Source organism: Aythya ferina (assembly GCF_964211825.1).
Source record: "Aythya ferina genome assembly, chromosome: 2".
Taxonomy (NCBI): domain Eukaryota; kingdom Metazoa; phylum Chordata; class Aves; order Anseriformes; family Anatidae; genus Aythya; species Aythya ferina.
The window spans coordinates 9,877,471-9,891,753 of NC_140297.1; the positions used below are offsets into that span (position 1 = coordinate 9,877,471).

The window sequence follows — 14,283 nt, forward strand, 5'->3', positions numbered from 1 at the left end:
TCTAATACGATAATAACATATTTGCTTATGAAAGTCAGTCTAGAGTCTAAAACCTGAAGCCATATTAGATGCAATGTATTATCTGTATTTAAATACACCAAATAGGCATGATGGCTAAGCAGATTCTTTCTGATGGAGCCTTTAAAAATATTTGTAGCAAAATCCCTATTGTAACTGTTGTGAATACTGTTTTCTTAAAGTCTCTGTCTAACCAAAAATACCAGCAGGATCAAATCTTTAAAAGCACAGAGTTTTTAGTGGCTTTGAATCCAAAAGGATCATGTAATTAATAAGTATGAATTTGACAAAGGAGTATATAATTTATATATAACATAATACATGTAATAATATGGAATTTAACATATAATTTACAATTATATGCCTGCCAAATCAAGTTATTTGAACAAGTTTTAAAACAGCGGATGATGTAACCCAGCTGCATTGATGGTGCACGGCTCATGTAACCTTGAATACCTCAGGCAGCTGCAGAAGGACTTCATTGTAAACTGTTTGGTCTTTGCCCCCTTGCTTTCTAAAGGAAGTTCTTTTGGCTGAGATCAAGGAAAATTAAAAAGCACATTACTGACATAAAATATTAACAGGGAGGCTCTCTGAAGCTAGCTTCAACGCATTTCAACTTTTGCCTTTAAATTCCATTATGGCCAACATTTTGTAGAGCATTAGCAGTGATGCAGAAGATTATGCTCACAGGAAAGTTCTGCAGCTCGACGTATAAAATATGCTGATGATTTAACATCTTGCACAACCCAGCACTCTCCACACAGGGGTCAAAAGCCAGGGTTCAGCTGGACTCACAAATACATCACCCTGAATCCAATGGAGCATCTCTAAATAGCAGCAGCCGCTAATATACACTCATTACGTTAATAAATTGCTCGCTAATGGGAGCGGTGACAAGTAAGATGTGCACTTAGTGGCCCTGCTCACAGCCTGCCCCCCATGTCTGAATGCCCGTTTTTCTCTGGGTAATGTTCGAAAGGCTTCAAAGTGCGGGAGGAAAAATCTGCTTGGCGCTGTGAAATAAATCAAAGGGGCTCTGCTGAAAATTCCTAAAACGCTTCTGCCCTAATCTCCTGGACCAGAGAGGGGACTTGCAGCATACTAAACTTGCTTTTCAGAGAAGATCAAAGCGACACGAGCAACAATTAACAACACAAGCGTAGGTGTGCGCATGTGCACAGGCGCAGAGAGGGTGGCTCGAACCTCTTTTTAGTCATCCACGAACGCTGACGCTGACTTATCTAATCGTTACACATGTGATTTGAAAGGACAGGAGACGTGTTTAAAAGGTACACAAAAAGTGTCCGCCTTTGTGTAAGCTGTGTTTCATGCACATGTAGTGTTTTACGAGATACACTGCTGCCATTCATTCTGAAAAGCTCCTTAGCCACAGCCTAATTAAACCAGGCTATAATTTGCCGTTTGCTTAGTGATTCAAAGATAAATGAAGTTGCAGTTGTGTATCTATCCTTCCTAATGTTATTCTTCAAATAGGGTTAGTCTCGCAGACCTTATTTTAACGCTTTCTAAGCCAGCTGCTTGCCTCAGGAAACCTCCAAAGAAACCTCCAGACCTCAACTCAACCACCTCCATCAGTCTTGGTCCACCTGCCTGGTTAGCGAAGGCACCCCTGGAGTTTTATTTGCCCGCTTCAACTTCTAAGTGGTGTTGGCCATTCTGCCTAAACCCAGTCTGCCTCTGCAACAAAAACCCTTGTGCTGGTATGTAGGTGCTCTCGCACAAGACGCACTTGGGCAGTGATGTGGAGTGACACTGGACATCCCCACGGAGCAGGCGCGGGGTCCCTGGTGCAGGAGCTGGCAGGGAACTGGTGCAGAGCAGCAGCTTGGGCTGGCTCCCAGATCTCGCCAGCAGCATCTTAGGAGACTTAGCAGCCAACCTGCTATTTCCCTGAAATACGATTTGTCTGTTTTCCCCTTTTTAATCTGGTATTTCACTGTGTAAACTGCAAGGAAAAAAAAAAAAAAAAAAAAAACACACCACAAAATGAAACAAACAAACAAAAAGCAACCAACCAAAAAAAAGAAACCACCAGCCAAATAGCTGTGGGAAAAACCTCCTCCAAGTTCACAGGGTGAGGAAGAAATGAGTAAAACCCCGAGTGAACTCTCCTGGCTGAACTGGGTTAGGATGAAAAATGTCTCGGCTAAATCTTAAAAATTTAGGTCAGTCGTGTTTAAGTGAAGATATAAACCACTGACATTTTGAGAAGCACATGAACCAATGTGATGTTTCAGTGCTCTCTCTGAATCACACTGGGCCACTAGGCCCTTTTATACTGACCAATTCTGCATCCCCCCTTCAAATTAAAAAAAATAAATCTGAATTGTCACTTAAGCTGTAACCAGCAACATATTGGGAGTATCATGCTTTAAAGTCTAGCGGCAGCAGCTGCTGAAATATTTCATATTTTTAAAATATACCGAGTTAACTGAGTAGATACTTGTGAAGCCTTTAACTGATACAGAAGAGAACCAAGTAGGTGCAATTTTCAAAGCTATCTGCTTTTTTCTTTCCCCATATGAATACGGGTCACATTATAGCCCTATGAATATCAGAGAAGATGAGGAAAAGGATAATTGATGCTTTTCTGAGACCTAATTGATGTTATCCAAAACATGCACCACACCAGATACCCATTACATTTAAATCACAGCTCAGCACACGGTGATGTTGACTGTGTGAACAGGGCTCAGTCCTAATTTCTCTTCAAATCCACGTGAATAGTTTATTATATACAAAATGAGGCCTGGTGATTCATTTTGATAAAACGCTACTTAGCAGCATCAAAACTGCTCAAGTATTTTGTCTGCCCGTACTGGGGCCTCCCACTGCTGCCATTGAAACAAATGGCAAAATTCCCATCTACTTCCACGGGAGGAGAGCCAGGCCCTTGGAAACCTTTGTATTTAAGGAAAAACATTTTTCCTCCTCCTCATGACCACAGTTCTCCTGAAAAACCAATGGAAATGTTTAAGAAGTCAGGTGGTTAGGACTGGGCCCAAAGGCCAGGAACAAAGAATATTAAAGCAGTCCTGCCATGGGAACACTGAGCATCCTCAAAACATCGCCTGTTTTGGTTTTCAAACAGAAAATTACTCTCTCAGATCTAAGGAGGGAGATTTTAAAATATATATAAATCTGGGAAGAAGAAATGAAGCACACATTTCATTTAGTGTCTGGATTACAGATTCTTATTAAACAAACCAGAGCTCATTATAAAATCAATATCAACTTAACCACTATACTCCCCAGAGAAACGGCAAAAAAGGTCACTCCAAGAAATTCAAACAATTTTCCTGCTGGAAGGGCACGATTTTAATTACAGATACTATTAATTAGAGCTGTCACTAGGAAGATTGTCCTGTTAATTATCACAAATTCAGTTTCAAGTGTGATTTTGGAACCTGGAGGGCTTTTTTTTTGAAATTAAGAATTCTTGTATTTATGTTTAATGAAAAAAAAAGACTACCTATTACTTGTGTGGTTTGAATAAGTCAACAGCATGTTCCCTATTAAAAACAAAATTATTTATAGCCAAGGTCTCCTCGGCCAACAAAACTAACCTGACAAACTGCTGGTTTATTCACACTTTGTCCTGTAGGACACTCCATTTTTCCCCTGGAAACGCCTTTGATCTACCTCTCTTTTGCTTTGGAAGTCATTAAATTGAAAGATTTAAAGGAGATTTGTAGATGAAAGTAGATTTGAAGATTTAAAGTAATTTAAAGATTTTTATTTTTATTTTTATTTTTATTTTTACAGTAAGCATTCCATTTAAACTGAAAAGCAAAGCCATTCCTGAGAATGCTAATTGTTACGGAAACATTTGTATTTACCATTCATTACTAAAACCTCCCTGAACTATTGAGAGGCACTGAACATGCTCAATTTTGACCCAGGAGAGGTCCAGAGAGACACAAACTTTGCAAGGAAATAGGAGTTTCCTCCCGTATGACTCCCTGCTGCCGATTTGAATCCATCTGAGCCCCGGAATACCGAAAGGCCATAAGGTCTGATGCTGAGCAGGGCAAGAAGGTAAAACAAAACTTGACGGAAAAGTGCCATTAGCGGGACCCTATCGGTGCAGAGCAGACACGGATACTCCAGCAACGATGTTTACACATTCTCAAATTCTTTTTCTAGCCACTCTCCAAATATTTTGGGAAAGCAGATCAGGGCTGCATGGCACAGGACCACAACACATGCACCACCTCACCACTGCACACACCAGACCTGTACCGGTACCTAAAGCAAACTTCAGGAAGCTGCAGCCTCTCTCTCCACCCCATACTTTTGAAAGTGAAAGAGAAACCCTGAGGTTCCTGATTTATTTCAGCAAACCTCAGCGCAGCGCTCCCGCACTACCGGGGACACAGCTGCTACCATTGTTCTCCTGGAAACGGCCCCGCTTTACCTCCCCATCTATCAGCATTAGGTTTCATTTTATCTGAATAATGGCAGAAGGTGGCAACAGATCGGGTCAAAGGCTCTTTTCATATCAGACCCTGAAGAAGTCGATTACTCAAAAAGAGAGACATCTTCAGATAACCGTGCAATCCATTCCTCATAAACGGTAAAGATTTTTCGTTATTAATAGTGGCAGGGGTGACAGATTATGGATATTAATGTTATTTTTTTCAGAGAATTCCAGTGGCGAGGGATTTTTTTTCTTTTTTTTTTTTTTTTTTTTTCCCCCCTTTTAATGTTTCTAATTAGCCACAAATTTACAGCAACCACCAGAATAGCCGAGATTAATCCCCGGCAGTAAGAAGCCGGTCCGGTGAATCTATGAGGATATTCATGGGAGAAAGGGGGGGGGGCGTGGAAAACAAAACAAGCCCGACCGAGAGAGGGGTCCGGGGAGGAGGAGGAGAAGGAGGAAGAGAAGAAAGGCTGCTGCTTACCTGATAAGCAGCGGTGGCGTCGGAGCCGGCGTCTGCCCCCAGGGCCGAGAGCTTCTCCTTGAGGCGGTGGTGGGCGCGGTGCCGGAGGCAGTAGACGACCCCCGACGCCGCCAGGACCCCGGCGATGCAAGCGAGGGAGAGGAGGGTGAGGAGGAAGAACTTGGCGGACTCTGCCTCTTCCCCGCGCTGTGGGAGCGGCGGGACGTGGCTCTTCTGCAGGGGAGGAGAGAGAGGCAGCGCCTGAGTGGCGAGGAGGGCGGGGGGGGACCCGTCGGGGGAAGCCCCCGGCAGCGCCAACTTTCCGCCGGGGATGGAGCCGAGGGGACGGGCAGGGACAGCATCGCTCGTCCTTCCCCCCTCTTGTCCCCTCCCGTCCCCTCCCGCGGTATTTAAGCAGCGACAAGCGACTAGGCGGGGGGGGGGGGGGGGGGGCGCATTGGATGCGCGCAAAGTCCGCAGCCCCAGGTCCCCCCCCCCACCAGCCCCACAGAGAAGGGGCAACGAAGGAAAATCAGATTTTTTTTTTTTTCCTACAGTGAAAAATAAAACACGAAAACACACACAATAAAAATAGTAGGTGGCGGTCCTTCCTTTTGTCTGGTGTAGAAGGAAAGGATTGAAAAAAAAGCCCGATAGTTCCAAACTCCTCCGGATTACTATTATTTTTTTTGCAGCAATAGGAGAGGATCCTTCTCGTGCATTTCACTTGTCTCCATGCGCTAAAAAGTTGTACGATAATTTCCCCTCATTAGCTTCATTATAAGCTATATTAGCAACAATTAAAAACGCAACATGAAAATGAAAAGACCAGGCGCGCAAATTGCAGCAAGACTCATTTGGCCCGCGTTCCCCCTCTCACAATTACCGGGGAAATGAATTGAAAAGCACGCCCCTGCCTCAGTCCTGGTTGCTACAAGATGAGAACAATTAGCAAACTCCTTTCCACCACCTCATTTCGCGTGGTAACAAAATGGATTTTTCCCCATGAATGCCTAGCCGGCCTATTCATTATCTCTCCTCTATTAGTAATTTTCTGCTCCGCATTCAGCTAGCCAGCTCTTAATTTCCTCCTGTCTTGCAGTGTACACAGTGGCTCTTATGTCAGGCCCGGTCCATTTTTATCTTGTAATCATAAAGGCCACCAAAGCAATTATCGCCGGTCTTGACTGTAAAAGCTTGTCATTAATTAGCCTCCTTGCCTTCAGTGCCGCGGATTAGCCGGGGCTGAGGCTGAGTTAATGGCAATGCGGGGTTCACGCAGCCCTCCCGGCTTTTCCTCGCTGCCCGAGCCCAGCGCAGGAGGGCGGCCGCCTTCGGCAGCCCCCGGGCGGCGGGGGGCGGGAGCGGGGCTCGACGGGGCGAGGCGAGGCTTTGCGCAGCCCCCCCCCAAAGCCCGGATCCACCGCCTCCCCGCCCCCCTCCCCACCCCGTAACGGCCCCTCCTCCAAATCCCAACAGCCTCCAGGAGGATGGGGCTGCCCCCCCCCCCCCGGCTTTTCCCCATCCTCTGTCGTCCCCGTCCCGCGGGGCTCCAGGGTATCGGGGCACCTCCTTGTGTGCCTCCCCCCTTTCTACTATGACCGGCACCTGCCCCGGCTCCCCGGCCCCGGGTGGGGGAAAAGGGGGCTCGCAAACAGCCGGGGCGGGGGGGCATCACCGACGGCAGCAGCCGCCGCTTTCGGCCCCGGGGGCCCGGGGAGGTGAAGGGCCGCCGCGCTTTGCCATTAGCATTTCGGTGAAAGGCCGCCGTCCCCTCGGGGCCAGGGGTCGCGATCTGCATCTCAATAGGCAGCCCCCGCAAAAAAAAAAAAAAAAAAAAAAGTGCCGGAGACCCCCCCGCCCCATCGACGGCTGCGCCCCGGGACGTTAATCCGCCTCGGCGCTGTGTTTGGCCTCCCATCAGCGAGGCGGGGGGATGCTGACCCCCAGGCCGGGCCCCCCGCGGTGCCCACGACCCCTTCAGACCCCCCCTTTACCCTCCCCTACGCCCCCAGCCCCGGGGGCGCGCCCCACCTCCCCCCTCCGGGCCGCTCCATCCCCGCTCCCCGGAGCAGGGACGGTGAGGAAGAGGCTGGGGGACACCGCTCGCGGCTCCCCCCTTCCTCTGCTCCCCCCACGGCGATTTTTAACGATTCTCCTTCCCCCGTCGCCGTGTGAGAAAGAGCCTCGCAAACGCCAAGGGGTGGAAAGGGCTGCACGAGGGAAACAATGCGAAGGACGGGAGCAAAGTGCTGTCAAGCGCCCTGGGTAAACACAGGGGAGAGAAAGAGCGTGCTTCGCCTTCTCCTGCCGTAGTTATAGTGACCCGGGATGCTGCTCGCCAGCTCGGCCACGCACTTTTTCCCCGCAGAGCCGGGCTGCGGGAAGAGGCTGGCCCCGGGACAAAGGCGCTGGTGGAGACCCGCACGGCCCCAGAGCCCCACTGGGAGCCAGAAACTGGGGAAAGAGCTCGAATCCTGTCCATGGGGGGAGGCTGCAGGGGGGTCTTTAGCCTCGTTCACACAACGTCGGGAGGCATTTTCCACGGGGAGCCCACGTAGCCGTGTCCCTAGTGCCGGGCATCGGGCTGCCGAGGCAGGCAAAGGCTTGCAAAAATAAAAATTAATAATAATACTATATATATAAAAAAAAAATAAATCACGTTTGGGGGATTGGGGCAGCAGCCCCTGCATCACCGCCCCGTCGGGGGCTCGGCCGCGGGGCTCCCTGCCCTGCTCCCTGCTGCCGTCGGGGCGCGGAGGTTCCCCCTCTCCCCTCCCTGCTGCCGAGGGTCGGTGTTTAGGGTCACACACACACATACACGGGGATCGGGGCAGCCCTGCTCCCCGATCCCGCTCCGCCGTCGGGTCCCGCTTCGGCACCGGGCGTGGGGCTGCAGCGACGCCCGGCCCCCGCCCCGCGATGGGTCCCGGCAGGAGAAACGGCCCCCACTGCTCCCAGGTCAGCCCGATAAACCCGCTGCCCCCTCACCCGGCTTGTGTCCGACCAAGCATCAAAGTCTGAAAGGGGTAAAAACGAACCGAGGCGGCTCGCTGCAAGCTCCCTCCCTCCGTCCCTCCCTCCCCCTCCCAGGCAGGAGCAGAGATTTCCCCACCTCGCCTGAACCTCGGGTTTCTCCCTGCAATAAGGCCCCAGCCTGAAACGGAGCCCAGGGTTAATTAGAGGCGTCCTGTCAGACTTGACTCGAAATTGAAAGAAAAATGTTTAAATATTTATGAATTTGACATTTACAGTCGGATGTCTTTTAAGGCAGAACACCTCTCCCTGCACTCGTCCAGGCTGCCATGGTGTGTGTGCCTGGGGTGGAAGGGGAACAATAGCTGTTGCATAACAAGAAAAACAAATCACCTTTTTTTTCTTCCCCCTAAGGCTTAACAAATAAATAGACCACATAAATTACACGTAATTAAATATTAAACCCAGCTCCATGTAGCTATGCGTTTTCTCAACTTTATGTAACAGCATATATTGACATCCCCCTGAAAGATTGCCTTTTTGGAAAAATGGGTAGCACCACAGAGTCCCAGGGAAGGGAAAACAGCTAATTCCTAATCGGGTGGCTTAGGAAGTGACTCTGAATACGCAGGCTTTGGAGATTCAGCCAGGCTTTGCTTCCTTTCAAACAGCCCGGTCCACACTGAAATGCTCGAAGGCAAAGCTTCGCCCTTCCTCAGCCCAACATCACACCTACCACTTCCACCCAACAGTGCTTGCTTGAGCTACACCGCTCCTCTGAGGTTGTTCTGTTGTTGCTGTTGTTCAAGAGGGGAAAAAAAATGCATGGGATCTGATCTCACGGAGGCTTTCCCGGTCCCTTGACAGAACGCGCTTGATGCACACCAAAAAGTGCATCAGTAAATAGAAGCAGCCGTGCCGCTGGAGCCACAAATCACTGCTCTAATCAAAGAGCAGCGTCCCGATCCGCGGTGTCATCCCGTGATGCAGCACAACAGCCGACATTTCAAACAAATTCCAGGCAAATGTCAGTAAATATTTAATGCACGCTTTCATGTAAATAAGTTCTCACACCTATGTTGGAAAGTGTGGAGGAAACACACTTTGTAAGAGCTCCCGTGCAGTGATGTGGAAGCTCACCTTCCAGATGCCTCAGCAGAATTACACTTCGTTATCTCCTCTAGGTCACAGGGCCTGATTCTGGTCCTTGCCAAAACAAAACTCTAACTGAAGTTGAGGTTTTATTCCCCTTTGTAAATTTAAAAGGGTATTTCTGAGTCAAAGCCCATCTTGCCAGTTACTGCGCCCAACCTTTCTTTCAGTTAGTAAAGGAAAAATCACTACAATTCATTTAGAAATAACCCGATGGTATATTTTTAGGATTTTTTGCATAGCTTGATTTTTACATTGATATTAGACAGTTTAGTTTCTGAGCAATAATAAAAAAAAATGGATTTCTTAGTAAACATGGGCAAAAAGAGGAACTTCAGAATATGATTTGTTTCAAAATATTAGAACGTTAAAAAACTCGAGAGGTGCTATTTTTAATTTGGAATTCACTATAGAATCTAATAAATGAGAGAAGTGAGGCGGAAATAATCATGTATTAATTCTGTGCATTACAAAATCTTTTCAGAAGCTATTATCAGAGCAAGAGGCATTGTGGTTTGGATTCAGGGTGGGAGAAATCCTTTGTGCAACTGAAAGCTATTGTTCCTCTGTGCAGATGAAATTGTACTTGCAAATCTGCCATTCAAGGAGGGAAAAAAGTGCCTAGGCAGAAGAAAAGAATTCTACAAGAAAATCGTTTTTCTTGAAAATAAACTTCAGTAAAATAAGTTTTAGTTCACCATTTATTTTTTTTTCTAAAAGGACCCTTTGCCAAGTCTCGGCCACTGGTATTAGAAGGATGTGTGTGTTATTTCCTTAATACAGAAAACATGAAGAAAGGGATGTGTGTGGGTGTGTATGGATGTACATACAACATGTATTCATATATACCCGTTTTGGCTGCTTGCTGAAATAAATCTAAACTTAAATTCACTTCTAGCAAATTCCCGCTACGAGGTTACTGGGGATAGAGGTTGGGATGCACTGTGCTGCCTAAGTTTTGATAGGTTACTGGAAAACCCGAGAAACACTTTACATCAGGACAAACCTGGCTACCCCCATCTGTCCTCAGGAAGCCTACAGGCAGGGTATTCCTTCAGTAAAATAGGAATGCAAAAAGAAGGGAGAGGAAAGCAGCACTTCCATCAGTCTTGGTCCCTGCTTCTCCTCGCCTGCCTTACACTCCCCCTTGGGTCAGTGTGGGGCAGCAGGGCCTGGGGGTGCTCATCTCAAGAGCACACTGGGATTTTGAGGGTCAGCACTGTGCGTCCGAGCTACATGGTCCAGGCTACTTGTTGGTGTTTTAAGGCATGATTTTTAGAGTTAGTATGGGGTTTCTGGGGCTGCTGTCCTCTGCCTCCCTCTTCACCCCTCCCCAGAAAGCTCGCCTGATGCCAGGATCACTTTCAGCAGATGTCAGTTTGTCACCTGAAATGAGGTCAATTTAAGGCTTTTACTTGGGAGGGTGAAATCGGACGGGAAGGTACTTTTTGCATCTTCCAGGGGTCGGGAAGATTAGACAAATCGACCAACACAAAAGGCAGATGGGTTTCTGGGAACTGCAGCTTATTCAAATCGCTGAGAAAGGTCACTGCAAGAGCCACAGATCTATTCATCTGTAGGGGTACAATGATCTTTCCGCAACCTTCAACACTACAAAGCACTCTGGAGCATCTCTATACCTTTTAGTAGGATTAATACCACGAACAATGACTGAATACAATCAAGAATTCAGCGAGTTCAAAGATCCATTGCTCAGTGGTAGATATTTTCCTCTGGCTTCCTAAAGGCAAACAGAAGTGAAGTTTCTGGTTAGAGTTACAAGGAACGATAGCCATTGTCCTGAATCCCACTACAAGGTGATGCTGAAACGCCAAAATATCCGAGAGCCCCAAAGAAGTTTGTGGTGTGGAAGGCACACGGCTACGAAAGAGGAAAATCAGAGAGCTTCAAGACTTTCCTGAGGATCGAGTCAGGATTTAGGCAAAGCACCGCATGAGAGCCTACAGCATCACTGAGACACCAGGGATAACGCACGGCTCAGGGAGCCGGACGGCCACATCCTTGCCCGCGGAGGAGGTAGGTGAGACAGAGATGCCGGAGCACAGCCCGTCCTGCCCGAAGCCGTGCAGCGCCTCTGGGGTGGCAGCAAGAAGAGAAGGCACCACGGTGGAGAAACTTCCATTCCCAGCCCTAGGGGCTCAGCAGCGGTTACGGGTAAGCGGAGGAAGGGGAGCACCAGGAAGCAGATTTCCTCCTTGGCCCCGAGTGAAACATAAACAGAGGGACAGAGCAGGTCCAAGCCACAAAGTGTCAGAGCCCAAGCGCCAAGAGGACGGCCAGCCAGAGCTGAGCGTAACCAAGCGTCTTCAGCAAGAGCAACCCAAGCCGCTGTGCCAGCGCTGACCTCATGCTGATGCTGAAGGCACATCCAGAATTTCGGGATTAGATAAAGCGCCCTCAAAGCCCAGTGCCAGCGGGCGAGCCGCCCCTCGGAACCACGTCGGGAGAACGAGAGGCCCCCCCGCGGCCGCCCCGTCTCACCGGGACCGGGCTGGGGCTCCGGAGGCGGCCTCCGAGCCCCCCCTCCCCGGGCCTAGAGGGGGTCCGGGGGGGAAGGCAGCGTCCCGGCCCCGCCGGGTGCCCCCTGCCCGCCCCTCGACGGTTTGATGCCCCCCACCCGGGTACCGCTCGGCCGGAGGCGTCCGGGTTTTGGGGTCCGGAAGGAGGCTTCGGGGGGGTCCAGGAGGAGGTTGTGGGGGGGAGCGGGGGAGGGGGGCGGGCGCTGAGAGGGCTCCGCACCGCGGGCCCCCGACCCGATGCGACCCGACCCGACGGGGCGGCCGGCCGTTCCCCTTGCGCCCCCCCATCCTTCCCCCTCCTCCACGCCCCCCCCGCTCCCAAACCTCTCTCCCCCTACCTCTCCCCCCCCCACCCCCCCCCTTAGCACCGCATTTACCTTGCTGCCATGGCGCTGCGACCCACGGCTCCTCCCTCGGAGGGCTCGGCGCACCTCAGCGGGCTCCAGCAATCCTCCTCCGGTGCCAAAACTTCCCCCTTTCCCCCTCCCTCTCCCCTTCCCCTCTCCCCTCCTCGGCGGAGACAAAGGCGGCGGCAGGCACAGGCGCTCCCCGGGCGGTGGCGGGGGCCGGCCGGGGGGAACCGGCGGTCCCGGGCGGCCCCGGGGGGCGCGGGCGGAGGATGCCGGCGCGCCCCGGCTCTGCCCTCCTTATATCGGGCGGCTCGCAGCCCCTGCCGGCTGCCGCACATGGCCCATCCACCGGTTGCTATAGCGATGCCTCCCCTCCACATGTTGCTGGCAGCAATTGGCTAAGGAGGTCTGGGCTGTTCAGAAAGCCTTCGCCGGAGTGAGGCGATGAATGGACACGGGCTGTGTCACTCATTTGGAAAAGCTGGTTGGGGTTTCTGTTGTGGATGCGGGATTTTTTTTTTTCCCCCCTACGTGTTGTCCCCCCTCCCATCTTTTTTTTTTTTTTTTTTTTTTTTTTTTTTTTTTTTTTTTTGGGTGTCACTCTTGCAAGATGGAAGCGGGGCTAGAACAATGACGGAGGAGCCAAAAATAAATAAATAAATAAAATCAAAGAATCAAAGCAGGACAGCAAGGAAAACCCAAAGATCATTTGCATGACAATACAGGAAAAAAAAAATCCCGCAACGTTTCTTCCTGCAAAGACTTTCCTCCATTAAAAAAATAATAAATAAAATAATTAAAAAAAATCACAGTAAGGAGGAAAGGAGGTGCAAACTTTTCCCCCTCCCGCCCAGGCTCCCCAAAGAGCCCGCCGAAGGAGCGGGGAGAAATCACGGCAGGGACTCGGCGAACGGGGCCGCTCTGTGCCCGGCGCTGCACACGCGGGGCCGCGCTCGCGGCGCTTTCCGCGCAGGTGCCAGGGCAGCACCACCCCCCAGAAGGAAACCGACCCCCCCCGGTCCTGCCCGTCCCCCCCAGATTGTAGCACGACGCCTCCAAGCACGCTGCGGGGGCGCCCCCGAAGCATCCCCGGCTGCGGGAGCGGGACGAGGGAGAAGGAGTGGGGGGCTGCTGGGTGCAGGGGACAAGCCCTTGGGAGGCTCCTTTAGCACCCCCCCCATCCCGTGAATCGCCCCCCCGCTTCCCTCTCCCCATTGTTTCCCCTTGCCACGACAGCTGGAGGTGGCCGGCAGGGCACAGCCGGCACTCCGCTGTCCGCGGGCGGGGAGGTCCCCTTCCCCTTCCCCTATCCCCTTCCCCTATCCCCTTCCCCTATCCCCTTCCCCTTCCCCTTTCCCTTCCCCTTCCCCTTCCCCTTCGCCTCCCAAGCTCCCCGGACTGAGGGGCAGCAGTCCCTGCACTCCTCACCCTCCTAAGCTGAGGGAGCCCCAGATCACTGGAGGATCTGGGAGGGGAGCTGCCACCTCCCACCCCGAGGTCCCCCCTTCCCGTCAGGACACAGCCGAGAGGGCTTTGTGCCTTCTTGGCGGCCTTTTTATGGCTTCCCTGGTGACACTGCAGCAACCCCGTGGGTAGCTTTCCCTTTTCTCCCTTTTTTTCCCTATTCATTTTTTTTTTTCCCCTTCCCCAGTGATACTCCCCCCACTGCCCCTGTGAGGACAAGGGGCCTGTCCTGATAGCCATGGTGAGGTGGCCCCAGAGAGTCCACCCTGCCCCGGAGTGACACTTAACCCTAGAGGACAGCACAGAAAATGGCATCACCATCGGCTTTATGGGGTCGTTCTACCACACTCCAAGAGTGAGGAGTTGTTGTGCCATAGGCTCAGCCCTGAAAACCATGCTTGGACCCTTCCCGTTTCAGATTTAGGATGATGCTCTTTGCATCAGCAAAACATGAGTTTTGACAACAGAGTTTTGGGGGAGAACAGGTACTCCTGGCGCTCCTACCCAGCTTCTGCTCACAAAAATCCTTTAGCCTCCCCCCAGATTAATGCAAACTTGGCTTTTCCAAACATTTAATCAGCTCCATTTTCAGTGCACGGTACCAACTTATTACTTTGTCAGTCTGTCAGCCTGATAGCACTGCTCTTCTTCCAACATCATCCTTCCCCAGGAAGAGATGTAGCATACATAATTTGCTCACTAACCTGTATTACTTAAGTTGAAAGACAAATGAACCCGCCAAGACATTTCATTAAAAGGACACGTGTGTTTGCATATTGATCCTTTTAATGAACTGTCTAAAACTGATAAATACTTCCATTAGCTTTGTAGTTTATATTTCTTATTTACAAATATTGCAATTATCATTTCCTG

General features: G+C 50.5%; 1 protein-coding gene across 3 annotated transcripts in view; it reads right to left on the reverse strand.

The window, feature by feature from the left end:
* Window positions 1-14,283, reverse strand: part of PTPRN2 (protein tyrosine phosphatase receptor type N2) — a 649,793-nt gene that overhangs the window by 101,378 nt on the left and 534,132 nt on the right. For 2 of the 3 annotated variants that reach the window (XM_084509495.1, XM_084509496.1), the window contains exon 13: window positions 4,950-5,162. The exons of the other annotated variant lie outside the window; for it this stretch is intronic. In XM_084509495.1, the coding sequence (XP_084365621.1) occupies window positions 4,950-5,162 (213 nt within the window). The remainder of the gene's footprint in view (window positions 1-4,949; window positions 5,163-14,283) is intronic. 3 annotated transcript variants of the gene reach the window in all.